The 26,958-nt window shown below is 56.4% G+C and overlaps 3 protein-coding genes across 6 annotated transcripts; 2 read left to right on the top strand and 1 right to left on the bottom strand.

Annotated features, from left to right (window-relative positions):
• The first annotated feature begins 41 nt into the window (after window positions 1–41).
• PRSS53 (serine protease 53) lies at window positions 42–5,632 on the top strand. 2 transcript variants are annotated; one of them, XM_029221903.1, is made up of 10 exons: window positions 42–1,035; window positions 1,991–2,011; window positions 2,118–2,280; window positions 2,608–2,870; window positions 3,014–3,168; window positions 3,313–3,532; window positions 4,325–4,475; window positions 4,560–4,804; window positions 4,893–5,038; window positions 5,269–5,632. In XM_029221903.1, exons 1-10 carry the CDS (start codon window positions 978–980, stop codon window positions 5,584–5,586), a joined length of 1,740 nt encoding a protein of 579 aa, XP_029077736.1. In that variant the 5' UTR covers window positions 42–977; the 3' UTR covers window positions 5,587–5,632. The 2 variants fall into 2 exon arrangements, with proteins under 2 accessions (XP_029077736.1, XP_029077735.1); XM_029221902.1 differs by having other exon boundaries at window positions 42–2,280.
• A 908-nt stretch (window positions 5,633–6,540) lies between these two features.
• Window positions 6,541–15,158, bottom strand: ZNF646 (zinc finger protein 646). 3 transcript variants are annotated; one of them, XM_029221900.1, is made up of 3 exons: window positions 15,098–15,158; window positions 8,034–13,456; window positions 6,541–6,713 (listed from the first exon to the last, which is right to left on the bottom strand). In XM_029221900.1, exons 2-3 carry the CDS (start codon window positions 13,372–13,374, stop codon window positions 6,592–6,594), a joined length of 5,463 nt encoding a protein of 1,820 aa, XP_029077733.1. In that variant the 5' UTR covers window positions 13,375–13,456; window positions 15,098–15,158; the 3' UTR covers window positions 6,541–6,591. The 3 variants fall into 3 exon arrangements, with proteins under 3 accessions (XP_029077733.1, XP_029077732.1, XP_029077734.1); XM_029221899.1 differs by lacking the exon at window positions 15,098–15,158 and adding an exon at window positions 14,617–14,867; XM_029221901.1 differs by lacking the exon at window positions 15,098–15,158 and adding an exon at window positions 14,706–14,867.
• A 6,134-nt stretch (window positions 15,159–21,292) lies between these two features.
• Window positions 21,293–24,447, top strand: ZNF668 (zinc finger protein 668). The gene is given in 4 exon segments (XM_029219270.1): window positions 21,293–21,802; window positions 21,917–22,585; window positions 23,016–23,862; window positions 23,864–24,447. Coding segments are annotated over 4 exon segments (1,911 nt in total). The 5' UTR covers window positions 21,293–21,773; the 3' UTR covers window positions 24,230–24,447.
• The last annotated feature ends 2,511 nt before the right edge of the window (window positions 24,448–26,958 follow it).

Raw genomic sequence — 26,958 nt, 5'->3', positions numbered from 1 at the left:
CCTCCCGGACCAGGGCTCGAACCCATGTCCCCTGCATTGGCAGGCAGATTCTTAACCACTGCGCCACCAGGGAAGCCCTGACTGTATATCTTGATGAGGAGATTGAGGTTCAGAGAGGCTAAGTAATTTGCCCAAGATCACACAGCTAGTTTGGGGGAGGGGGTTAGGGAGCCCTCAGGACTTGAATTCACCAGGGCCATATGGCTCTGGTGTCTATGTTCTTAACCGGAGCCACAGCTGCCTCTGGGTTGGGGTCAGGGTCCCTGAACAGTCTGGTCTGTTCTGAGTTAGAAGTCAGGAAGAGGAAAAGGATGCATCCTGAGTGTTCCTCCCTCCTAATTGAGTCTTCCAACACCTGTTAGGAAGGTGGGCACCATGTAACCCTGTTTCCCGGGAAGGTAGCAGAGAGGCATTGAGATTTGCTAGTCTCGTAGCCAGCAAGAAGCAGACAGCCTGGCCCCTTGACACCTAGCCCTGTACACCCTGCCTCTGAATCAAAATAGGAGAAGATAAATGAAACCCATTTGGACCCAGGCTTGGGAGGGAAGTTGAAATGAAGAGTGAGAACTGGGGAAGGCCTGCCCACCATGCCCTTCACCTGTTCCAGTAGGACAGCTCCCACGCTTGGGAGCAAGTTTACTCTGCTAGGCTTCGGTCTAAGCACTTTTACACTCAACAGTTTGGAGTTTTTCAGTCAAGACACAAATGGGCTAACTGTCCAAGGTCACTCAAGTGTTAGGGGGAACTGGGATTTGAACCCAGGCAGTGTGGCCAAGGCTGAGGCCCAGGGAGAGGCGGTGAACAGCCCAGGGTCACACAGCCACAGCCCCAGAGCTGGAAACTGCTGGCTCCCTTCCAGCCCAGGAAAAGCAATGACTCCTGACTCCTGACTCCTAGCAAGTTGGGGGTGGAGCTAGGGAGACCCAGGTGGCTTCTAGGAGAACCAGAGCACAGGCGGCAGAGTGGCTTGGAGCAGCATGAAGGGGAGCTGGGGACTGAGGCTGCTCATCCTGGGAGCTGCGGTCCTCATAGAGGGTGAGTCACCCGTGTTTGGGGGGGAGGCAGTATGGTGGGGTTCGGGGGCTGTCCTCTACCCTAGTAGCCCCCTGCAGCTTGGTGTGTGAGAGAGTGCCTGCCCGGGAGGCCACAGTCAGCCTGTGGCAACGTAACCGTGTCTGGCTGTGTGTGTTGGGGAGGGGTATGTGGCCACCTGTGTCCAAATGGGTATGATTTCTTTGGGCTGGATTATAGTCTGTGTCTGCAGGAACTGTCATTATGCCTGTGTGTGCGCTCTGTGGCCCCGTCTGCCTCTCTACTTCCAGAATGACCTTAGGCAAGTTCTGGGGTTCTGTGGCCTCAGTCTCCCCGCCTTTACATACGTCCCGTCTCTCCTGGAGCAGATGTTCAATGGGTGTGTTTGTGTGTGCCTGTGATGGGGAAGAGGCAGGGCAGGGGACCCTTTGGTAGAGTCTCTGGTGGTTTCCAGAAAGATGGCGGAGCCCGAGTTGTCAGAACAGGGGCGGGGTGAGTCTCAATCTCTTGATGCCCTCCCCAACTTGGACATGACGCAGGCCTGTAATTATTCCTCTTAGGCCTCTGCAGCGCAGGGCACAATTAAGCTAATGCTCTCCACATGCACAGGCCGCCTCTCTGACTCAGCGGTGGGGTCAGGAGTTGGGGGTTCTGCGGCCTGGAGGAGGCTTGGCCTGGTCCCAAGCTGAACCCCAGGCCCTGCCACTCAGGCCCAGGAGTGCTGAGCACGGCTGAGGCAGAAGAATTAATGACTGAGTGTACACTCTGTATAGCTTCCAATACAAGCTGTTTCTTGACCTCATATAAATATTTTAATTCTGGGAGGGGCCGGTGAGGTAGCCACAGAGTCATAGCAGCAACCCACACCAATCCCCCCAAACCTGTCCCCTCCACCAAGGCTGGGCCGGGCAGGTAAGGCTCCCTGCCCCAAGGCTCACCTGTGTCTCTCTCTTCCCAGGTCTTCAAGCAGCTCAGCGTGGTAAGCTCTGGGGCCATGGGGCCTGGGCCTTACTTGGGTCTGGGTCGGGCCGGGGGTGAGGGCAGGACAGGGGCCTGCTGTCACCCTGACCCCCGCCTCTCCACAGCATGCGGGCAGCGTGGCCCTGGCCCCTCCACACCTCAGGAGGGCAACACGGTGCCTGGCGAGTGGCCGTGGCAGGCCAGTGTGAGGAGGCAGGGGGCCCACATCTGCAGCGGGTCCCTGGTGGCGGACAGCTGGGTCCTCACTGCGGCCCACTGCTTAGAAAAGTGAGTCACGGCTGTGGTCAAACAGGGTTTCTGGCTTTGGGGGTGAATGATTTGTCCCCAAGCCCCTCAAGACTGAGCCCTGCCCCTAGAGTAACAAAGTACCATTTATTAAAAATATGCCATGTGCCGGGTACATACTATCAAGTTAATCTTCACAGCCCTTCATGGTAGAAGCCTTACAAATGAGACGACTGAGTTGGGAGAAGGATGGACCTTGCTTAAAGCCACAGGTTTTCTGTCCATCTTTCACCCACTTTGTGCTGTCTCCCATGGTGTCACCGTCCCCCGTTGCACTCAATGCCTGGGTCTTGTCCCCCCCACTTCCAGGGCGACAGTCATGGAACTGCACTCCTGGTCAGTTGTCCTGGGTTCTCTGAAGCATGAGGGGCTGAGCCCAGGGGCTGAGGAGGTGGGGGTGACAGCTCTGCTGCTGCCCAGGGACTATAAGCACTACAGCCAGGGCTCGGACCTGGCCCTGCTACGGCTCGCCCACCCCGTGGCCCACACACCCCTCTGCTTGCCTCAACCTGCCCATCGCTTCCCCTTTGGGACCTACTGCTGGGCCACTGGCTGGGATCAGGACAATGACGGTAAGTGCTGACCCAGGCTGGAGCCCAGAGGGGCACTCTGCTTGCCCAAGGTCACACAGCCTCAGCTGCCAACTGTCCACGTTCCCGGTCTCCCTTGCTCCTCCGAGCCCAGACTCCAGCCCCAACCCCCTCTCTTTCACCAGTTCCCAGGGCCCTACGGAATATACACCTGCGTCTGATCAGCCGCCCCACGTGTAACTGTCTCTACAACCGCTTGCACCAGCGGCTGCTGGCCAGCCCGGCCCGGCCTGAGATGCTGTGTGGAGGTCCCCAGCCCGGGGTGCAGGGGCCCTGTCAGGTCTGAGGGGGAGGACAAGGGAAGGGAACAGGAGGGGGCTGGGCACTCAATCCACAGGGACTGGTGGGAAGGAACACACGTAGAGGGTGTCCGCCCAGGGCTGGGGCTCAGGTGTCTGTCCTTGACAACACTGCTCGGCTCCAGGGAGATTCCGGGGGCCCCGTGCTGTGCCGCGAACCTGACGGACACTGGGTTCAAGCTGGGATCATCAGTTTTGCAACAGACTGTGCCCAGGAAGACACTCCGGTGCTGCTGACCGACGTGACTGCTCACAGCTCCTGGCTCCAGGCTCAAGCTCAGGGGGCAGCCTTCGTAGCCCAGGACGCTGAGACCCCAGAGATCAGTGATGAGGACAGCTGTGTAGGTATGAGCAGCAAGTGTCAGGAGCGGGACGTGGGGGGACCTCCCCTCAGGGCTGCATGACTTCTGGGCAGCAGGTGGAAGCCACAGTGGAACAAATTTCAGCTCAGAATAGAAAACTGATACAGGGTATCCACACGCTGCCAGGGGCTAATGAGGGGGCTTATAAGGCCCCTTTCAGCCCCCAGGATGGGAACAGCTCCATTTACGGCTAAGAGGCATAGATGCTTTGGAACTTTATGAATTTGGGGTTTAGGTAAGATGAGGAATTTCTGGGATCTGGCTGAAGGTTTTGGGGTAGGCTGCAAGTTTCCGAGCAGGAACTCCATTAGATTGGAGAGGGCAGGGCTCCCGCTCAGTGGGGCATTAATTCTGGCAGTAAGTGACTAACATGCAAACTGCATGCAAAATAATTCCTGAGGCGGAAGCTCTATCTTGATGTTAAGAGAAGCACCGGTGAGCCAGGAGTTCTGGGGCCACTCCAAGCCCAGAAGGGTGCAGACAGGCGGGGTAGGGAATGATGAGCAGGCCACTCCCATGATCCTGGACCATCAGAGTTAAAAGCTTAGGCCCTGGATTTTGAATCTCAGGTTGGCTATTTGCCTGTGGTTACTGAGCTAGAAAGTCACTTAACCCCTCTGGAACTTTGGTTACCTTCGGTAATTAGGGTAAGCGAGATTCAACTTAAAAGGATATTGTGAAGATGGCTGATAGCACATGGGAAGTGGTTAGCACGGGGCCTGGCATGCGGTGAGCACTCAGCAGGAAGACAGATGATGTAATCCGTCTGTTTCAGCCTGTGGATCCTTGAGGAGAGAAGGGCCCCAGGCGGAAGCTCCCTCCCCACGGCCCTGGGACGCCAGGCTGAAGCACCAAGGGAAGCTGGCCTGTGGCGGAGCCCTGGTGTCCGAGGAGGTGGTGCTGACTGCTGCCCACTGCTTCACTGGGTGAGTCCCGTCTCCCTTGCCTTTGTGCCCCCACCCTTGCTGGCAGCCGTGCCACCCAGTGCTGTCAATGCTGTCCCTGCACAGGCGCCAGACCCCAGAGGAATGGACTGTAGGCCTGGGGGCCGGACCAGAGGAGCGGGGCCTGAAGAAAGTCATCCTGCATGGGATGTATAGCCACCCAGAGGGGGGCTATGACGTGGCCCTCCTGCTGCTGGCCCAGCCCGTAACACTGGGCTCCAGCCTGCGGCCCCTCTGCCTGCCCTACGCGGACCACCACCTGCCTGATGGGGAACACGGCTGGGTCCTGGGGCTAGCCCGCCAAGGAGCAGGTATGTAGGTATAGGACAGGGCCACCAGCAGCTGTGCATCTAGCCTAGAGGCCGAGGCAGCAGCTGGGTCTTCTCTGTCACCCTGCAGGCACCAGCTCCCCTCAGACAGTGCCTGTGACCCTCCTGGGGTTCAGGGCCTGTAGCCGCCTGCACACAGCCCTTGGAAGTGACAGAACCCCCATTCTGCCACGGACGATGTGCACCAGTGCTGTGGGTGAGCCGCCCAGCTGTGAGGTGAGCCCCACTCCCCCTGTCCTCACCCCACGGACTCCTCGCACCCCTCGCACTGCCACTCATGAACAGACCTTCTGCCAGGCTTGGCCTCAGACCTCTCACCGAAACTCAGCCTTTCTGCCAACTGGCTCCCAAACAGCCAGGCCCCCAGCCCCGGCCTCAGCCCCTTCTGCCCCGTGAAGCTGCCTAGGGAGAGGAGGAAGTCACCAGTGTCCCCTGACCCCTGACAGGGCCTGTCGGGGGCACCGCTGGTGCAGGAAGTGAGGGGCACATGGTTCCTGGCTGGGCTGCACAGCTTCGGAGATGCCTGCGAAGGCCCGGCAAGGCCTGCCATCTTTACAATGCTCCCCACCTATGAGAACTGGGTCAGCAGTTTGGAATGGCGGGTCTACTTCGCTGAGGAGCCAGGGCCTGAGGCCGAGCCTGAAAGCTGTCCGGCTAACAAAGAGTACGTGGCCCTGGGCCCTTGTGCCAACACTGCCTCCGCAGACACCTTGTCTCTCGACCTGGGGCAGGGCAGGGCAGGGTCTGGCCTGACCCACCTCTAGCTGCCCTGGGTGGAGTGGAGCAGTGGACGGACCCATCTGGATTCAAATTCTGGCTCTTGTCATTGTTTGACTGGGAGAGCACGCCTCTCAGCCTCTTCGGACCTCACTTTTCTCATCTGTCATGGGGGCTGAAGAGCGCCTCCTTCCTCTTCCTCTAAGGGAGGAAGGGAGGGAAGCTGTGAGGACGAGGCCAGCCCCATCCTCCTTCCTCTCCCTGACAGGCAGGCCAGCCAGCCAGCTGTTGACAGGTGGCTCTGGGATGCTGCAGTCACAGTGAGGCAATTCCTGCGTCACTGCCCCTGCCCCTCTGCCATCCCCCCCGACCCTGTCCCCCACTGGGGCAGGCCCGACAGCGCAATGGGCTCTGGGAAGGAGCCTGCCCCAACCGACAGCTGCCCCCGCTCCCCTCTGCAGCACAGGGAGACCTCCCCTGTGGATGCCCCCTCCACGTCCAGCTCTGTGGTCCAACGCAGGCGTCCCCAGCTTTCCCTATTCATCATCCCCTCAGATACAACCACACCAGCCATGTACTTTGAAAATTTCTTTTTTTGGGGGGAGCAATTTTCCTGTTTTTTTAAACTTAAATAAATTGTTACAAAATAGACTTTAGAAAATAAATTACAAATTGTAGTAAAGGGCTCCCCCCTTCCACAGGCAACATTCTCACCCATGGCTCTCTCTCTGAATCTGCCTCTCCCGAGTGTTGGAATCTGGCTGGTGAGGGTGGCCTGGCTGCAGAGCCTGGCACTGGGTTTCTTGCAGGGCTGGTCACAGGGAAGAGCATGGTGACAAAGGCAGGGGAAAGGAGGTCCTTGAAGGACAGGATGGGAGGAACATCTCACCCCCTCCGTGGGAAAGAAGCCAGATCTGGGTCCTCTTTGCAGGAGGAGAGGAGAAGAGAGCTGGGGATGCCCAAACTACTCCTGAGCAAAACAAGGAGATCAAGCCTTTCCCTACAACCTGCCCTCCCCCTACCCCGTATTCTGATCTTTGGAAACTTGAATTTCAGAGGGAGAAGCTGAGGTCTGCAGGCCACTGGGGTGAAGGGTCCAGGAGTGGGGTCGTGGGGGTGGGTGGAGGGGGCAATGACAAGTCCCCTCTGCCCGCCGCTGGTGCCTTTGGGGTTCCTGGGGAGAGAAAGACGAGGCGACTGAGGGCACAAACCCCACACAGCTCGTACCCCTCCCTCTCCCTAGCCCTGCAGGCCATTCCCCACAGCCCCTGCCCCCAAGGCCTGTGTGAGAACTCCCAATTATTTCCCCAGACCTGGTTAACTAACTCCTCACTCATTCCCTTGGGGACACGAGAACGCTTTTATCCTGAAAGCCATCTTATCAGCACTCTCAGGGGAATCTCACCACCCACCCCTCCTGCCCTGACAATCTCTGGTCAAGGGGCCCACCATCTCAGGGACACCCACTTTGGGGGCCACTAAATGGAAGTGGCCCTGGGAGAAGGGCTACAGATCCCTAGGGGAGGTGGAGAGCAAGCCCGGGACTTGCTGAGGGAACAGGCTCTCCCATTCCTCTGCAGCCTCGTCCTCCAGCAAGGCTGGGCGGAGGTGTCTTTCCCTGGAGATTCCCCTTGACGGAAGGGAAATAGGGGCTGATAACTGTTGTTGCTATAGCTGGGCCTGGTTTCAAAGAATCAATTATCTGTGACTCAGCCCTCCAGTTAAAGGTGTGCCGGCGGGGAGGCAGGTGTGCAGGTGGAAAGGGTGGTTTGGTTGGATCCCAAAAAGGAAATGCACAGCAGAGAGAGAAGAAGGTTGAATAAAGGGAAGGAGAAGAAACGTGGGCCAATAGAGGTGGGAAAGGGCCAAGGGTCTAGTTTCCAAGAAAAGAGGAGGGGGAGCAGAGACAAGATTCGGGGAAACAGGGACAGGGAGCTGGGTGCCAACTAATGACCCTGTTCCCTGACCAGGTCAGCATGGAAGCCACAGTCTGGGGGCGCCTCCCATGCCCCCTTCCTTTTTCCCTGGCTCCTTGCCTACTCTAGGGAAGAGCAGAACCTAGACCATCTTGTTCTCTGGAAATCATTACTTAATTGGCTGGATCAGAGGAGTGTCCGGATGCAGCAGCCAGGTGGTACACAGCTACCTCCTCTCCCAAAACAAAAAGACCGTTCCTCTCTAGCTCCAGCACAGCAGAGGAGCCCCGGCAGCTGCCTCTGCCCCTGACCACTCCCTACCACCCCTGACTACCCCAACCCACCAGGCTACCTATTCACCTTGGGGTAAGGTAGCCCCCAGGGGTTCAGATCTCAGCCACTCAAAAGGCAGCATGCGCAAACTAGCTTTCTCTACATCCCAGCCCTGGCCGCCTCCTGAAATCCACGTGATCCTCTCACTCCTTGCTCCCCTTGGGGCCAGTTTTTACCCTCTACTGTGTGCCCGCCTCCTCTGGGACCCTCCAATCCTCTGCCCAAGCCCATTCATGTCCCCGTACCAGAGCTGGCCACTGTCCACTCCTCCTGGTGCTGCTGCTGGTGCTGCAGGAAGCTGATGCGGCGGCGGAAGTGGCGGGGACAGTGGGGGCAGGTGAAGGGCCCCTCCCGGGGTGCGTGGACCCGCCCGTGGCCCTCCAGCCGGGCAGCTGTCCGGAAGGCCTTGCCACAGACGCTGCAGCGGTGGCGCTTGGGGTCCGTGTGGGTCCTGCCGTGGTTCTTAAGGGACAGCAGGTTGGGTAGAAGTTTGGGGCAGAGGGAGCAGGGATACAGTCCAGTGGTGTGGGCCTTCTGGTGGTTCAGCAGGCTACCGGCATGGCGGTAGGAACGCCCACACTGGGCACAGCGGAAGGGCCGCTCCTCGTCCACAGCCGCTGCGGACCTGACGCCTTGGCCTCCATTAGCTCTCCCGGCATTCTCTCCTGGGGCCCTGGGGGGTTCTGATGGGGCCTTCCGGACTTGACCAGGGAGATCCACCTCATCCTCCACAGCCCCAGCTTTGGGACCTCTGGCCTCCATCAGGGGCGACACCTGACTGAGGCCCCTGGCATGAGTCAGCAGGTGGCTGGCGAGTTCCTGGTGGGACCGAAAGGCCTTGCCACAGTCAGGGCAGGCAAAGGTCTGGGCAGCTACGTGGTTGTGGCTCTGGCTCTTGGTGGCCACAGGATTCAAGAACTCCTTGGAGCAGAGCAGGCAATAGTGACGGTCTGTCTTGTGGGTGTTGTGGTGTTTCCAGGGCCCTTCCGACTGGCAGGAGGTCTTGCCACAAGGGCTGCAGGAAAAAGAGTGGCTCTCCGGCTGAGGCTGAGGGCTGCTGTCTCCATTGTCCCAGCTATCCATGGGAATCAGACTAGGTCCATTGGGCTGGCTATTGCCAAGGCGGCAAGGACTCCTGGGGACACTGTCCCCTGACTCGTCTTCCGGCTTGGTCGGTACGTGACCCCCAGGAACCCAATCTCCATCATGATTCACCAGTCCTCTGTCTCCTCGCCACCCATCTGCTTTCCCCGTGCCCCAGGACATTGGCTCCGTGCCTTCTAAACCTGCTGCCTTGAGGGGGCTCTGACTCTGCTCCGCTGGCCTCATGACTCCAGCCTCCAGCAGGGGTACCGACTCGGTACCGCACCACCGGTCCTCTAGTCCCTGGTCATCGACCAGGTTCCCCTCACTGCCCTCGGTGCCGTTTGGGCCTCCCTGACCCCCTCTGGTCTCCTCATGCTCTCGCAGGTGCCGCTCCAGAGATCCCCGGCCAGGGAAGCCCCGGCCGCAGAGGGCGCAGCGCACAGCTGCCCGCCGGGACCGCCCAGCTCGGCGCCGCCGGCTCTCCGAGTGCAGCCTCTGGTGGTCCTTCAGGGCCATGCGGTTGGAGTAGGTCTTGGGGCAGGCGGGACAGCTATACTGGCCCGTCTCGTGGCTACGCCTGTGGTTCAGGAGGCTGCCGGCATGGCGGTAGGTCCGCCCACACTGCCCACAGCGGAAGGGCCGATCTTCCCGGGGCAGCTTACGGGAGCCCCCAGCCCCGCCACGCTCCATGTGGACCCGCTGGTGGCTGGCCAGCTGCTTGCGCAGGCGGAAGGCCTTCCCACATTCCGCACAGCGGAAACGTCGGGGATCCGCGTGGATGCGCCGGTGGTTCTTGAGGGACATGAGGTTTGAGAAGCCTTTGGAGCAGGCCTGGCAGCCAAAGTGGCCGGTCTGGTGGCTCTGCCGGTGATTGATGAGGCTGCCAGCGTGCTTGTAGGACCGGCCGCACACCTCGCAGCTGAAGGGCCGCTCAGAGCTGGCTTCAGTCTGGCAGCCCTTCTCCGCGGTCTCCAACCTCGGCTCCATTTCTTCCCCCTTCACAGTGGTCTCCTCCCAGGCCTCTTCCTTCACCCTCGCCACCACCTCCAGGGGCTCCACTTTAAGTTCCTTCTGGAACTTCTCCACCTCTGCCTGCCCGAGGCCCTCCTCTGCCATGTCTTGGGGCTCACCGCTGCCTCCTGCCTCTGGAACGGGCCCCAGCTGGGGCTCAGAGCCTTTGCAGCGCGGGTGGTTTCTCAGATGGTTGCGATAGGCAGCCAGGTTGGGGTAGCAGCGCGAGCAGACAGGGCAGATGAAGTCTCCGGTCTGGTGGATCTTGCGGTGGTTCACCAGGCTGCCCCCATGGCGATAGGTCTTGCCGCACTGGTTGCAGCGGAAGGGGCGGGGCTGGGTCTCCAGAGAACTTTCCCCACCCGGCATACAAAGGCTGTCTGCAAGCGTGGCACCTACTCCCTCTCCAGACTTTGTGTCTCCACCCTCCCCAGAAAAAGAGGTCACCGTGCCCTCCAAGGTGCCATCTGCAGCCATCCCCGTGGCATCACCTGACTCTCCCGGGTGATGAATGAGGCTGGGAACCTCGCCATTGGTGTTCCCAGAACTCTGGCTTTGGTGGTGACGCTCCAGGCTGCCCAGGTCATCGTAGGTTTGACCGCAGCAGCCACAGATGTGCCCATACCCGGCGCCATCCAGCGCCTCGACCTCCCGCTGCAGCTGATTCAGCAGTTCTGCTTCCGAGAGCTGTAGTGGGGGGCTGTGGGCGGAGGCTGCCCCTGCTGCTCCTTCCTCTTCCCCCTCCTCCTCTGAGCCCTCAGTCGTACCATAGGAGTCATGAGCCTGGCGCCGGTGACGCCTGTAGCCAGCCCGTCCAGGGAAGATCATGCCGCAGAGGCAGCAGAGGAAGGGCTGTGCGGAGGCTGCCTCCCCGGGCCCATGGCTCTGGAAGTGGCTACGCAAGGCAGGCAGGGACTCAAACTCCTTCGGGCAGAGGGAGCACTGATAGATGCCCGGTGGGTGGCAGGGCCTGTGGCTCAGCAGGCCAGCAGCATGGGGGAAAGAATGCCCACAGTCAGGACACGTGTGGGAGACCTCAGCCTGCCAGCCAGCAGCGACTCTGGCAGAGTGGGAAGGGGAGCTGGGCTGGCCAGGGGCTGGTTTCTGGTCTTCCTCCACCCCAGGGGGGCCACCACAGAAGCGAGTCCCATTGCTCTCCTCATCGCCTGGGATGTCCAAGTTGTCAAGGAAACAGGCCTCCTTCCTTTCCAGTCCTTCCTCAGTGCCGCTGCTCTCTTTATCACCCTGGAAACAGGCCTCATCCCTCTCAAGCCCACATTTGTCCCTTTCAGCTGCAGCCTGCAAACAGCTCCCATCACTTTCCACGTTGCCTTCGGCTCCACTCAGACTTTGCCTTGAAGGGTCTTGGGGACGGCTCAGGCCCTCACCGTTTTCCACCAGCTCTGGGGCCCAGCTCCCGCCTGACGGGAGTTCAGCTTCTCCCCCACCGCCAGCACTGCCAGCCCGCCTCCGGTGCCGCCTGCTCCGCCGCCGACTGTGGCGGCGCATGTGGTTCTTCATGGCGGCCACGGTGTGGAAGTGCTTGGCACAGGCCCCGCAACTGAAGTCTCCCGTCTGGTGGGTCTGCCGGTGGTTGATGAGGCTGCCTGAGTGGCGATAGCTCTTTCCACAGTCTCGGCAGGCAAACGCCCGAGGAGGTGACACCCTGGACTCGGTCCTGCCGTTCTCCCCTTCCCCATGGCTCCAGCCATGACGTTCAAGACTCTCAGGGTCTTCAAAGAGCGTGCCACCCAGGCTACATATCTGTGGCGCGGTCCTATCTGTTGCTGGCGGGACATCGGTGGCCCCCTCTTCACGTCTGCACCCAGGTCCCTGATCTGAACAGGGGGCTGCCTCTGCTCCCACTGGGTCAGCTGGGAGCTCCACCTTGCGGCGGCCGAGGGGACCCTTGGCCCCTGGGCCTGTGCTGCGGCGAGCAGCCTTGCAGTGTACCCGCACGTGGTTGCGCAGGGCCATGAGGTTGGGGTACTTGCGGGGACAGAGTGAGCACTGGTACTCTCCTGTCCGATGGCTATGGCGGTGGTTCACCAGGCTCCCCCGGTGCCGGTAAGCCCGACCACACTCATTGCACTTATAGGGGCGGTGGTCCAGGGTGGCGATGGGGACCTCCTTCTCTTTGTGGGTGGTCTCAGCCAGCGGCAGGGGAGCTGGCAGTACTGATGGCTGCCCATCCTCTCCGGCTCCTTGCCGGGGTCTGTGGTGAGCCCGCACGTGGTTTTTGAGGGCAGCTGCGTTGAACAGCTGCTTGGAACAGATGGAGCAGGGGTAGACACCTGTCTGGTGGCTCTTGCGATGGTTGATGAGGCTCCCAGCATGGCGGTAGGTACGGCCACAGTCCTCACAGTGGAATGGCCGATACTCCTCCATGCTGCTATCTTCCAGCTCCCCAGAGGTGCTCAGCTCCCCAGAGCCATTTAGCATCTGTGTACCAGGGAGCTGGTCCCGGCTGCTCTCGTCTGTGTGCCCATTGGTGGTGGGCATCCCTTTCTCTTCCCACAGCCGCTCCTGACTTTCACCCTCATGGGATTGCTGGTGTTCCAGCAGCTCTCGGGGGAGCCGGAAGGCGCGGGGGCAGTGGGGACACTGGTAAGGCCGATACTGGGCATGGAGTCGGGAGTGATTCTTCAGAGCCATGAGGTTAGAGAACTCCTTGAAGCAGATGGCACAAGGGTAGACGCCCAGGGTGTGGCTCTGGCGGTGGTTGGTGAGGCTCCCGGCATGCTTGTAGGTCTTGCCACACTGACTGCACTTGTACCGCCGCTCCTCCTCAGGAGGAGGGGACTGGGTGGGCTCCTGGCTTGCTGTGAAATTCACTACTGATTCAGCCAAATACTGTTCCAAATTGCTAAGGAGACTGCTGGCCGGGGTGGGGAGCGGTGGGTCTCTGGCAGAGTTGGTGGTGGGCCCCCAGCCCTCTGTGCCCTCCTCAGGATCTGGCTGGCTTTCCCAGCCTTCTCTTTGTCTGGTGGGTGGATCTTCCCAAGTGTCCAGAGCTGCCCTAGGGTCTGGCCCAGATTCACAGCCAGATGTCTCTTCAGTATGTTTCTTCTGGTTTTCCCAGCCTTCCCCAGGGCCAAGCCTCTGGCCCCAGGAGTCAGTGGACACTGTCTCCCCCTGGAGGCATGGAGTGGCTTCCTTGGGGCGCGGAGGCCTGCGCCGCCGGCGGCCTTCAGGAGCATGAGTCCTCATGTGGCTCTTGAGGGCCATGGGATTGGTGAAGTCCTTGCCACAGGTGGTACAGGGGAAAAGGCCAGTCTCGTGGGTCCGGCGGTGGTTGACCAGGCTCCCTGGGTGACGATAGCCCCGCCCACACTGCTGACAGCGGTAGGGCCGAGGGATGCCGTCAGCCTCCTCAGTGTCCTGGTTGGAAGATGGATGGAGCAGTTCTCGGTGCCGTGACAGTTCTGGGAGGCTAGGAAAGTGGCGCTGACAGTCAGAGCAGCTGAGTGAGGTGGGCGTGTCCTCCATGGGGCAGTGTGGCAGAAACCTGAAGGTTCAGGAAGAGCAGGCAGGTGGCAGCAGCATCTTCCTCTGGTGGAGGGTCCAAGGCCTAGGAACAGGGGGCAGTGGTCAGAAGGAGAGCCTGAATTAACTTTGCCTCTTAGTTCTATGAGCAACAAGTTCACCAGAGGGCACAGATGGGTTCCCCAAGCAGCAATGCCCAGAGACCTGCTCTCTACTGAATCTATTCTGGAAGCAACATCATTTAATACTTCCCTGCATACAAGCTCCCCAGACATGGCAGCTCCTCTAGGCCTGACTCATCTCTGGAGGTATAGATAAGGAAACTGACGTCTAAAGGAATGCAACCTACCTCTGATCACAAATCTACTATTCTGTCTTCAGACCAAATCCCAAAAGCTTTACTGTCCCTAACCCTCTGCTCTCTATAAATCTGAAACAACCTATCTTCTGCGACATCTTAAAAGGATACCTGTACCTCTCCTAGGACCTTCTATAAGGTAACTCCAATCCTCCCTCCTTCACCCCTCAGCTAAACAGAGTAGCCTAGAGGCATGGAAAAAGCAGCTTCTTTCTTCAGTTGACAGCCTCGGACCTGAGAGGTGAGGTTAGAGGCCCCCTTCAGAGAAAGGGCTGGCTTGCTCCCCCACCTGCCCTATTCCTTTCAGGGTCACAAAGTCACGTTTCTGAAAGACTCTCTTGGGTTCCCTGGATTCCAAACGATCTTCCATCTTGGAAATTTCATCTCCTTTCTGGCTCTTCACCCCCAACCTTTATCTTTCCTACGCCTCTCCATCCCTTCTCATTTTTTCTTCTACCTTCTCTCATAATACTAATGACAACAGCAACACGTGCTACCTAAGCATTACCATGTGTCAGGCACTGTGCTAAGTAAAGAATATTCGTTATGTCACTTAGTCCTCACAACACACTGCAGTGCCTCTGTTATCCCAGTTTACACACGAGCCAGCCCGTTTGACTCAATCTTCTTTCCAAAGCCCTTGCTCTCTCCATGGCAGGCCCCCATGCCTCCTACATCACCTTGGCCTTCTCTGACTCTGACTGTTCACTCCCTTGGGACCCCAATACAACTCCTATCTCCGACTCTAAACCCCCTTACTGAACCTGCTCCCAGAATTCTCACTTCACAAAGCCCCTTCGCTCAAGAGTCGCCTCTCCTAATCAACCACCAATAAGGTCCTCTTGCCTCACTCATCTCCTCGACCAGTTTTCTCTTAGGACCCCTACCTCACACCGGTGGCCCCTTCTCGTTCCCGCCGCGGGTGCGTCCGTTGGGGACCGCGAACGGGAATGCGCCTGCGCACTGGGACCCTCACCCTAACTGCAGCCGCGCACCCCAAGGGGTGGTTGTGGAGGGGCTCTCGAGCTCCCACACACGCACACTCTGCCAGGGCTCCTGGGCGGTGGGAGGGGAAGGAAAGAGGGAAAGGAGAGGGGGAGAAGGAAGGACGCAGAGGAAAGAGGGCGCAGCTGGCACAAGCCAGCACTCTACCCCCAGCTCCGCGGACACTTCCTATTGTTACTAGGAAACAGGAAGTGTCCTAGCCGCAAAAGCTTCCCCGTGAAACTTCCGCCTTAAAAATGCTTCTGTCCCGCCTCCAAGCAGCGGTTCTACACAGACACATTTCCGGTGCTAGATGAGAAGCGGCTAACGCGCGACTCTGACCCCGCCCACGTAGGTCAAAGAGCTGTGTCGTTCTGGACTAACCTTAGCCACACTTCCGGGAAGAGCCGCTAAAATCGTTACGGTGCATATTGGGTGAGCGCAGAAGAGGATAAAAAGGGTTCTGCAGCCCTGGCCTCAGTATTTTGGCGACACTTTTCCTGGGGCTTCTTGTAAAACTTCTAAAGACAGATGAAGGGAGCGTCATTTACTCCTTGCTATTAAGGGAAATGTTGTGGAATATAAGCGGATTTAGGTACTACAAATCTTGGGCATGGCCTTTCTCTCCTCCCACCTTCTAGTTCACGGTGATCTATCCCCAGGCTAGCAATAGCCGGTGCATCCCGTAAACCTATTCCGGTGTCCTCTGTCATTAGCACCCACAGAGACCCCCTGCAAGGTGTTTCTCCGCCACCTTCGGCTGGGGGGTGCTCGGATAAACTTTGCCTTCCTCCCTAGCGGGAAAAGCTCCCTTCCACTTCCGCTCGCCGGCCCCGCCTTCCGTCCCTCCCCCTCCACCCCCCCAAGCTGGGTCCTAGCGCCTGCCGCTCCCTGGCTGTGTCCCGGGCTCCGTCGGTGAGAGGAGCTGCCGTTGACGCCACAGAGCCAGCCCCAGTCTGTTCAGGTAGGAAATGCCGGCAGGAAGCCGCAGGGACCCCCGGGCAGTCCCACTGCGGACGCAATCCGAGCGGGCCTCAGTTTCCCTGTGGGTGCAGAGGGCAGATGGGGTTGGCCTGGAGCGAGCGGCGCGGGCGGGGCGGGAGGAGTGCGGCCCCGGGAGGGCGCGGGCGGGCGGGCTCTGGGCCCAGCGGGTCCTAGAACCCGCCGGCTGTCCCGGCGGACCGGCTGCAGCAGACGCCTGGGCTAGGGCGGCATGGCTGCCCGCCTTGCGCCGTGCGCACACGAGGGTCCTAGAGCCCGCCATGTTGCGGGCTTTTGTCCCAGGCGTGCGGCCCGTCAAGCACGGTCCCCGGCGCCGGCGGCCCCCCTCCCCGGTCGAGGTCCTGGCCGCCCCTCCCGCGGTCCTAGAGAACGCCATCTTGCCGGCCTTTGTCCAAAGTATGGCCTTCGGTCCATTCATTTGTTCATTCTGTCATCCTTCGTTCACTCCTTCTTGCCGCGTTCTCCGATTCCTCGTTTTCCCAGGGCTTTTCCTGAGAAGAGGCAGCCCAGGGCCCTGCCCTGCGGGGCTGTATGTCTGCCGGGGGCCCGACACGTAGACAGTTGCAGGGAGCGAGAACGCGCAAGGTTTCCGCAGCTCTCGGCTCTAAAGACCTTAAAACTCCCACATGCCTCAGAAACCTCATTTTACTGATGAGAAAACTGAGGCCCAGAGAGCCATGGCGCTCTTACCTCTATAGTGTTATTAAGTATTCCTGAGGGCACTGGGGAAGCAGGTATTTGAAAGATGCAAAAGAGTTTTCCCACGGGAGAAGGCAGAGGGAACTGCATATGGAGATGTATTTAGGTGGTGAAGTTTGAGAATTGTGGCTGGAGCTAAGGTCGCTGTCGGGAGGGGCACACTGCCCCTGGAGGTGAGGCTGGAAAAGTGGGTTGGGATTAGGTTGTGGACTGACCAGATTGGATGCCTAGGAGATGATTAGTTCTTATCTCTGCATGGTTCACAGTTCCCCATCTGCCGTCTCACCGGATCTCTCATGGCCTGTGAGGCCTATTGGTAACTACTTGTTTAGAGGTGGGGAGACTGAGGTGCAGAGAGGATGAAAAGTGGCTTTTCACCTCATCACTGCCCGCAGGGTTCTAAACTCTGGGAATTAAATCTCTGCATCCCTGGCATTTAGAGCCTGTTCATGCAGCAGGACGTGTCCCGCCCCGTAAATTCAGTAGTAAACAAAGACAAAGACAAGCCTCCCTCACCAGAGCAATGAATCCACTGTGGGGTACTGGGGGCGATATTTGGGCCCTGTGAACTTGGAAAAGCAGAGAAATTCAGTTACTAAATAGTTGTTGACCGACATTCTTACAAACTCCTACTATGGAGGAGGCAGAGGCTGTAGACCTGGGTTCAAATACCGCCTCGGAGGTTGATTTGTTCAGTTTGTTTTGGGCACCAAGCATGGTTCTATGTGTAGAGGATACAGAATAATAAAGGTTCCTGGCTCTTTGCCAGCCTAGACTCTCAAGCTGGAGACAGAGAATTAACTGAACCATACAATGTATAAGTGCTAGCAAAGCAATAAGCAGGGGACAGAGGGCAGAAGTTTGGGAGGCAGAGACCCCCTGGCTTTGAGTATTGGCTGTGACTATGACTAGTTTCTTCACTTCTGTGTGCCTCAGTCTCCTTGTCTGAAAAATGGGGGGAAAATAATACTATTTAACTTAGTCTGTTTGGGCTACCCTAACAACAACAACATAAATAACAGACTGGGGGGCACAACAGAAATTTATTTCTCACCGTTCTGGAGGTTGAGGTGTCTAAGATCAAGGTGCTGGCCAATTCAGTTCCTGGTGAAGGCTCCTTTCTTGGATCGTATGTGGCCACCTTCTGTCTTAAGTTCTCACATGGCCTTGCTTCCATGCGTGCGCACATTCATCCATAACAAACTCCTAGGCCATCGTGAGGCTTAGCTTGAGTAGCACACATAAAATGCTTAGAATGATACCTGGTCCATGGTAAATTTGCAAGGCATGTCATCCAGATGAGCAACATGAAGGAAATTAAACAGGAGGGGGATAGAGAGTGATTAGCAGGGGTGCAGATAGCATTAAGAAAGGTGGTCAGGAAAGCCCTCTTTAAGGAGGTGACAGGGAGCTGAGACCCAAGTGGAATCAAAGAGATAGCTACACAAAGACCCTTGGAAATAATGTTTCTAGCAGAGGAAACTACTAGTGTAGAGTCCCTGAGATGGGAAGGAATTTAAGTCTTTGAGGGGAAAAAGGGGGAGCCTGTGTGGGTAGAGCCTAGTGAGCCAAGGGGAGAGGAGTGGGAGATGGGATAGGGAGGAGTTAGATAGTTCAGGGCCTTGCTTGCCATGGAAAAGATATTGGTCTTTGTCCTGGGAGCAGTGGAAAGTCTCATGATTTGGCTAATAAACCTTAAGTAAATGAAGACTGGTAGAGAAAGAGCCCAGCCCAGGGACCTGAAGACTCGTGTTTGAGTCTGGGCTCCTTGACTAGCTGTGTGTCCTTATGTAAGTTTTTCCCCTTACGGGGGCCTTAATCTCCACATCTGAAAAAGAGGTGTATTAAAAATGCCTCTCTCCTAGAAGCTTCTGAAAACCTAAGGTTCTTAAATGAGTGTTAGTTGGAATGACCCAGAAAGCATGTTTAGAATAGATTTCTGAGTCCTACCCCATGCTCCCTGCATGATTATTTTCATGCAGGGAGTTCACAGAATCACTCTAGGGAGTGGTGGGTGGAAGAGTCCTCCGTGAACAGGGAAGTGAAGAGCTGATGATGGTTTTTTTTTGTGTGTGTGGTACGCGGGCCTCTCACTGTTGTGGCCTCTCCCGTTGCGGAGCACAGGCTCCGGACGCGACGCGCAGGCTCAGCGGCCATGGCTCACGGGCCCAGCTGCTCCGGGGCATGTGGGATCTTCCCGGACGGGGGCACGAACCCGCATCCCCTGCATCGGCAGGCGGACTCTCAACCACTGCGCCACCAGGGAAGACCCTGATGATGGGTTTTTGTTTTTTTTAATATTTACTTTTTTGGTTGCACTGGGTCTTTGTTGCGGCGTGCAGGCTTCTCTAGTTGTGATACGCGGGCTTAGTTGCCCCGTGGCATGTGGGATCTTACTTCCCCGACTAGGAGTTAAACCCACGTCCCCTGCTTTGGAAGGCAGATTCTTAACCACTGGACCACCAGGGAATTCCCAATGGTGGGGTTTTAGACAGGGGCCTAGCGTACCTGACACTTCGTTCTTTATGGAGCTTGTGCCTGGCATGCCCCTACTATTTCCCCTGGGAAGTGCCTTAGGAGGAGGGGTTTACCCCTCCAGCTACCTGGTTTCTGGCTCACAGATGGGCCCAGAGCTTGGAGCCCACGGTTCCAGCCCTCTGAGAGGGAAACAGAAACATAAAGGGTGCTGGCTCTGGTCTCCAGGGACTTCTACAGGAATGAGAGGAGACCAAGGTGTAACCTGAGCTCAGGGTTCTGGTCATCGTGGGGCTGGCCCAGGTAGCAGATAAGCCTGGGAGGGCCCAACTACTCAAGGCGAATTAAACACCTGGATTCAAGTCTCAGCTGCATGAGTTACTAGGTATGTGACCATGGGTTAATCACTAACCTTCTCAGAACCTCAGTTTATTAGTCTGTAAAATGAGGACAATAATCCCTATCTCAGGAAGCTATGAGAGAATTAAATAAGGTTGCACACTCAGCAAGGTGTCTGGCTCTGAGAAGATTCAGTAATTGAGGGCAGTAATTATTCTTATCTCATTCAGCCCTCGCCCAACCCTGTGAGGTAAGTAGTGTTATTACCTCCCTTTTTTCAGATGAGAAAGCTGAGGTCCTACAGCATGAAGTAAATTGCACAAGGTCACAGCTAGGAAGTGAGGAAGGTAAGATTCGAAGCCATGCAGTTTGGCTTCGGAGACTGCACTTAATGACAATGCTAAATTGTTTCTCTGGGCCTCAGTTCCCTTATCTGTGAAAGGGGGTAATAACAGAACGTTTTTCATGGTGCTGACATGAAGTGCAAGTAAGTTAACACATTTAAAAAGGTTAGGATGTCGTCTGCTGTTTAGCAAGTGCCCGGTAAATGTGAGCTATCATTTTCTTTTTTTTTTTTAATATTTATTTATTTGGTTGCACCAGGTCTTAGTTGTGGCAGGCAGGCTCCTTAGTTATAGCTCCCGGGGTCCTTAGTTGTGGCATGCGAACTCTAAATTGTGGCATGCATGTGGGATCTAGTTCCCTGACCAGGGATGGAACCCGGGCCCCCTCCATTGGGAGCACGGAGTCTTATCCACTGAGCCACCAGGGAAGTCCCAGGCTATCATTTTTATTAAGGAGAAACTTTATCAGACTGTCCAGAGATGATCTAGAAAGGAGGTAGTGAGGGCCTCATCCAAGGATAGGCAGATTCCCTAGAAACTAGGCGGAATTCAAGCCCTGGGGAAGGCTGGGCCTCAAGCCCTTTAACTCACCTTCCAGCCCTAGGATTTAGTGGGAAAAGTGAAAAACCAAGCTGAGGGTGGAACAGAGCTGTGTGGGATGTAGGGCAGAAACCAAAGGGGAGATGCAGGAAGACCTTCCTTTGGGAAGTAAGGCTCTTTTTTTTTTTTTTTTTTTTTTTTCTGTACGCGGGCCTCTCACTGTTGTGGCCTCTCCTGTTGCGGAGCACAGGCTCCGGACGCACAGGCTCAGCAGCCATGGCTTATGGGCCTAGCCGCTCCACAGCATGTGGGATCTTCCCGGACCGGGGCACGAACCCGTGTCCCTTGCATCGGCAGGCGGACTCTCAACCACTGCACCACCAGGGAAGCCCGGGAAGTAAGGCTCAAAGGAAGGATTGGTAGGATTCATAACAGCCAGGAAGGACCTGGGAACTTGCGTGGTGTGATGGAAGCCATGAAAAATTCTTGAGCAGGGGACAGAGCATCACATGGTACCTTAGGGAGAAGACTCTGGCTGCCTGTGCACACTAGATTGTGTGTGTAGGGGTGGGAGACTGAGGCAGGGCCACCAGGCAGAAGGGTGCTGATTCTAAAGATGCAGCCCTTGCCAATCACCCGGGGACTCCTGCGTCCTCCCTGGGTCATAACTTAGAAGACACCAACCCCTGAGGTATACAGATGAGGAAACAGGCCTAGAAAGGAGTGCTAGAGTCCAAACCTCCCACCTCCCAGCCCATCTTTTGGACACGCCTGGCTGCCCTCCCCTCTCTATAACATTGTCCTCCCCCCGCCCTGGGTGCCCCAGCAGCTGCTGCACCTTAGGTGGGTCTGCTGTAATCCTCTTCCCTTCCTCCCCCGGGGAGGATGAGCTGGTGTTAAGACTAATGCAGCTGTTAATCCTATTTCCTCCCAGCCGTGATCTGCGGGAGCAGCTGGGTGGAGGCTGTCTGGGCTCTGAGCAGAGAAAGAAGGGGCCGTAGCTAGAGTGGGTGTTCCAGGAGGCCAGGCCAGAGCAGATACATTGAGTATGAGACAGAGACTTCTAACTTCTGCTAGCAATGGCTCAAGCTGCTTTGAGAGTAATTGAACTTCCCATTACCAGAGTTATGGGAGCAAGAACCAAAGACCCATTCCAGAGCAGAGGGTGGACCAGGATTCCTATCTGGGGTGGAGTACCTTACAGCTGTGCAAGGCCAGAATTCTGTGTGAACAGTTGCTGCCTCTGAAAGCTAACCAACCAGAGGGGAAAGACAAAATACATACGCTGGGGACCTGTCCCTTCCAGACAGATGGTGCCAATCACCACATTTAGCCCACTGGCTCTGCCTTCTTCTGGACCTACCTCTGTCTTTCCTGAGCACTTGGAGACCTTCAGGCCAGACCCACATCTAGGTAGCCTCCGTGTCTGCAGCCTTGCACAAGGCTTGGATTCTGAGCTGTAGAAGGAAGATGGTGAGATGGACAGAGCCTGGGCCTTCTGGGAATGCCACAAGGTTTGGAGAAGCCCAGAGGCTGGGGAGGGAAGTGCAGGTGGGCATTTCGATGATCCCGGCCTCTCTTAGTTCCTCTGAGGTCACCTGGTCCAGCTCCTTTCATCAGTGAACAGACCAGAGAGGAAACTTGAGCGCAGAGAGACAGGAATGTTTGCGAGGAAGGATGTGCATCCCAGGTGGGAAATGCAGATAAGATAGAGTTCCTTCTGAGGCCTCAGAGGGCTTTGGTGAGGAGACAGGCCTTGGAGAATTGGAAAGGGGTGTGGCTTCTAACTTTGCCTCTCTTGCAGAGAAGCCCCGCCCATCCAGGCCATGGAGGTAGAGTCTTCGGAGGAGAGGTCCCCAGCCCCTGGCTACAAGCGCTCTGGCCGTCGCTATAAGTGCCTGTCCTGTACCAAGACGTTTCCAAATGCACCCCGGGCAGCACGCCATGCTGCCACACATGGGCCTGCAGACTGCACAGAGGAGGTGGCCGAGGCAAAGCTGAAGCCAGAGCCAGACCCCAAAGCAGAGGATGCCAGCGGGGACAAGGTGTCAGGTGCAGCGGCGAAGCCTCGGCCGTATGCGTGCCCGCTGTGCCCCAAGGCCTACAAAACGGCACCAGAGCTGCGCAGTCACGGGCGCAGCCACACGGGCGAGAAGCCCTTCCCTTGCCCCGAGTGCGGTCGCCGCTTCATGCAGCCCGTGTGCCTGCGCGTGCACCTGGCCTCGCACGCCGGCGAGTTGCCCTTCCGCTGCGCGCACTGCCCCAAGGCCTATGGCGCGCTCTCCAAGCTCAAGATCCACCAGCGCGGTCACACCGGCGAGAGGCCCTACGCCTGCGCCGACTGTGGCAAGAGCTTTGCTGACCCCTCGGTGTTCCGCAAGCACCGGCGCACGCATGCAGGCCTGCGGCCCTACAGCTGCGAGCGCTGCGGCAAGGCCTACGCGGAACTCAAGGACCTCCGTAACCACGAGCGGTGAGGGCGCTGGGCTGGGTGGGGGGCAGCCGAAGGGGTTGGGAAGAGCGCACCAATAGCGTGAAGGCGTTGAGTCCCAAAGATCGGAAGGAACCAATGGGAAAGTGAGTGAGGCAGAGCTATGGGGGCAGAGGATGAAACTGGGGTCTGATTGGCCTGGGTTCCTGGACTAGGAAGGGGGTGGGGCTTGAAGTTGGGCTGCTGCCCAGGAGGTACGAGTGGGGGCCGGGTCTGCTGAGTGCAGAGATGGATCTAGAACACCTAGACACCCAGCCTGAAAGTTTCTTACTCTGAGGTACAGACCTGTGGCCCTTAGGGGATTGGGCCAAGGCCCCAGCGATGTTAGGGGGCCCTAACGTACAGTACAGACAGGCGGCGGGGGTCGGGCGTTGGGCTGCCACCTTCACTCCGGGCCTCTCCACTCCCACAGGTCCCACACTGGCGAGCGCCCCTTCCTCTGCTCAGAGTGCGGGAAGAGCTTCTCCCGCTCGTCCTCGCTCACGTGCCACCAGCGCATCCATGCGGCGCAAAAGCCCTACCGCTGCCCGGCCTGTGGCAAGGGCTTCACGCAGCTCAGCTCCTACCAGAGCCACGAGCGCACGCACTCTGGCGAGAAGCCCTTCCTCTGCCCCCGCTGCGGCCGCATGTTCTCCGACCCCTCGAGCTTCCGGCGCCACCAGCGGGCGCACGAGGGTGTGAAGCCCTACCGCTGCGAGAAGTGTGGCAAGGACTTCCGGCAGCCGGCCGACCTGGCCATGCATCGGCGGGTGCACACAGGCGACCGGCCGTTCAAGTGCCTGCAGTGTGACAAGACCTTCGTCGCGTCCTGGGACCTCAAGCGGCACGCGCTGGTGCACTCCGGCCAGCGACCCTTCCGCTGCGAGGAGTGCGGCCGAGCCTTCGCCGAGCGGGCCAGCCTCACTAAGCACAGCCGGGTGCACTCGGGTGAGCGCCCCTTCCACTGCAACGCGTGCGGAAAGTCCTTCGTGGTCTCATCAAGCCTGAGGAAGCACGAGCGGACCCATCGCAGTAGCGAGGCCGCAGGGCCTCCCCCGCAGCAGGAGCTGGTGGTGGGGCTGGCGCTGCCGGTCAGCGTGGCAGGCGAGGGCTCAGCAGCCCCGGCAGCAGGGGCTGGGCTCGGGGACCCTGCAGCAGGGCTGCTGGGGCTGCCTCCGGAATCGGGTGGTGTGATGGCCACCCAGTGGCAAGTGGTGGGCATGACGGTGGAGCACGTGGAGTGCCAAGATGCTGGGGTTGGGGAGGCTCCTGGTCCCTTGGGGGGGGGCAGGCGAAGTGGGGGGTGAGGAGGTGGACGAGAAACCACCACAGTTTGTATGCCGGGAGTGCAAGGAGACGTTCTCCACGCTGACGTTGCTGCGACGGCACGAGCGCTCGCACCCAGAGCTCCGGCCCTTCCCCTGCACCCAGTGTGGCAAGAGCTTCTCAGACCGGGCTGGGCTGCGCAAGCACAGCCGCACCCACAGCTCTGTGCGCCCCTACACCTGCCCCCACTGCCCCAAGGCCTTCTTGAGTGCCAGCGACCTGCGCAAGCACGAACGTACCCACCCTGTGCCCATCGGGACCCCCACGCCCCTCGAGCCCCTCGTGGCTTTGCTAGGAATGCCTGAAGAGGGGCCAGCCTGAGTCCCAGGCCCCCTCTGCCACACTCCTGGGAGCTCCGCCCCTACAGGGTGCTTCCTGAACCTCCCTTTGCCTCAGCTCACTCTTAGACTCCAGATCCATCCCTTCACCCCAGGCAGCTAGCTCACCTTCCTGACAAAGAGCTGGGGACAGTGGAGGCTGGCAGCAGCCTCTGAGAGACATGGCTCCCTCTGAGCACCACTCATTAAAGCATTCGCTTTGACACTGGGTTGCCTTCTGTGTTCTGGTCGGGGGTAAGTAATGGGAATTTGGGCATCAGATAAGGTTCAGTGGAGATCCCTGGATTGACAAATTAGAAACTAGAAGGGTTTTTGGGTGCACTGTTTTCTCTACGTTTCAGAATGTCTTGTGACAAAGGGTTCCACGGTCAAGTAAGTACAGGAAATTCCTGTACCCTTATTGGGGATTCTTGGTGATCAAAGTATATTAAAGTCATCGATAAGTCCTGCAATGAACAAATCTATTTCACTTTGTTTAGCCCACACTTACTTGACCTGTTACTGAGTAGCTCTACTTCTGTCTTTTTGCAGATAATAAACTGAGGCCCAAAGTTAGTATATTTCCCACAAATTGCAATAACAAATTAGAAAATACACTTGGGGTCCCATTCACAATAACAACAAAACCCATAAACTACAAAGGAGTAAATCTCACAAAAAACATGCAAACCCTGTATGAAGAAAATAGTATCTTTGTCCTGAAGGATATAAGACCTAATTAAATGGAGATATACCATGTACCCGAGTGGAAAGTTATTATTAAAAGATGTTGATTCTCCAGTTTAATCCTTAAGTTCATTGCCATCCAAAAGAATTTTTTAACAAAACTTGAAAATCCTAAATTCCTGTGCAATATATATATTTAAAAACAGTGGAGGGGACTTCCCTGGTGGTCCAATGGTTAAGACTCCGTGCTCTCAATGCAGGGGGCCCGGGTTTGATCCCGGTCAGGGAACTAGATCCCATATGCCGCAGCTAAGAGCCTGCATGCCACAACAAGGAGCCCGCATGCTGCAGCTAAGACCCAGCACAGCCAAATACATAAATAAATATTTTTAAAAAACCAACAACAGTGAAGCTATCAGGACTTCCCTGGCGGTCCAGTGGTTAAAACTCCGTGCTTCCACTGCAGGGGGCAAGGGTTCGATCCTTGGTCAGGGAACTAAGATCCTGCATGCTGTGTTGCCCAAAACAAAAACAAAAAACCAGTGGAAATGATGTATTTGACACGCTAGATAATCAAACACCAAAGCACTGGAATAAAAACAGGAGATTACTGACACAAGAATAAATTAATAGAGTGGGGGAGAGGGTTCAAAAGCAGCCCTATTTCTGGGAATGTAGTTTATGATAAGTATGATTATTCAAATCGGGAAAAATGTAGGCTGTTAAATAATTTGATAGTTATAGCCATACTCTGGAAGGCTACATAACTTTTAAAGTAATTTTGCAAAGACCAAAAATGGAAAAACAAAAACGAGGCGCCACATTTAGTGTAAACTGGGAAGATGATTTGATGTTTATCAAAAGTTAAATACTTCATGATGTATGTAATCATTATGCTGTACGCCTTAAACATACAGTACTGTATGTCACGTCTCAAAACTGGAAGAGGGGGGAAAAAAGCAAACAAACACATTTTTTTAAAAAAGGTTAAATGCATATACTCTCAGCAAGTACACCTCAAAGAATTTACATCACAGATTTCCTTTTCCAGTTCTGTGGCAAAACTGAAGATGAAAGATTCTTCGGTGCAGCAAAATTTGTGATAACTGGGAACACCCTATATGTCCATTAGCAAAGGACTAACTATATAAGGCCTCTGTAAGATATATTATGCAACAGTTTTTTTTTAAAATGAGGCTTATCAGTAGTGGGAAGCAGCCGCACAGCACAGGGAGATCAGCTCGGTGCTTTGTGACCAAATAGAGGGGTGGGATAGGGAGGGTGGGAGGGAGACACAAGAGGGAGGACATATGGGAATATATGTATATGTATAGCTGATTCACTTTTTTATAAGGCAGAAACAAACACACCACTGTAAACCAATAAAGATGTTAAAAAAAAAAAAAGCCAAGAGAAAGAAAAACACAAAACTCAAAAAAAAAAAAAAAATGAGGCTTATCAGGACTTCCCTGGCGGCGCAGTGGTTAAGAATCCACCTGCCAATGCAGGGGACACGGGTTTGAGCCCTGGTCCGGGAAGATACCACATGCGACAGAGCAACTAAGCCTATGCGCCACAACTACTGAGCCCATGTGCCACAACTACTGAAGCCTGCGTGCCTAGAGCCAGTGCTCCGCAACAAGAGAAGCCACCGCAATGAGAAGCTCACGCACCGCAGCAAAGAGTAGCCCCTGCTCGCCGCAACTAAAGAAAGCCCGCAGGCAGCAATGAAGACCCAACACACACAAAAATAAGTAAATAAAAATTTTTTAAATGTTTAAAAAAATGAGGCTTATTAATCTATGTTGTTGAGCAATATTCAAAAAATATGTCAAGTGTAAAATAGTGAAGTACAAAGCAGTGTGGTTAGTATGCTCCCATTTGTGCCAAATTACACATAAGTGCTCAAATTCCTATAGAATATTTCTAGAAAGATAATCAAGAGCTGATTCTGGACTATAAATTCCAACCACCAGGGCCTTCTGCATTTATAAGCCAAAACAAAGCCAAAGGTCAGAGTGAACCAGATCCTTCTTTCTATGCTGT

This window comes from Monodon monoceros, unplaced genomic scaffold, assembly GCF_005190385.1.
Source record: "Monodon monoceros isolate NGI ecotype Baffin Bay Population unplaced genomic scaffold, NGI_Narwhal_1 Super_Scaffold_13, whole genome shotgun sequence".
Classification (NCBI taxonomy): domain Eukaryota; kingdom Metazoa; phylum Chordata; class Mammalia; order Artiodactyla; family Monodontidae; genus Monodon; species Monodon monoceros.
Note: the sequence above shows the minus strand (reverse complement) of the source record. Positions and strands in the feature narration are given on the sequence as shown.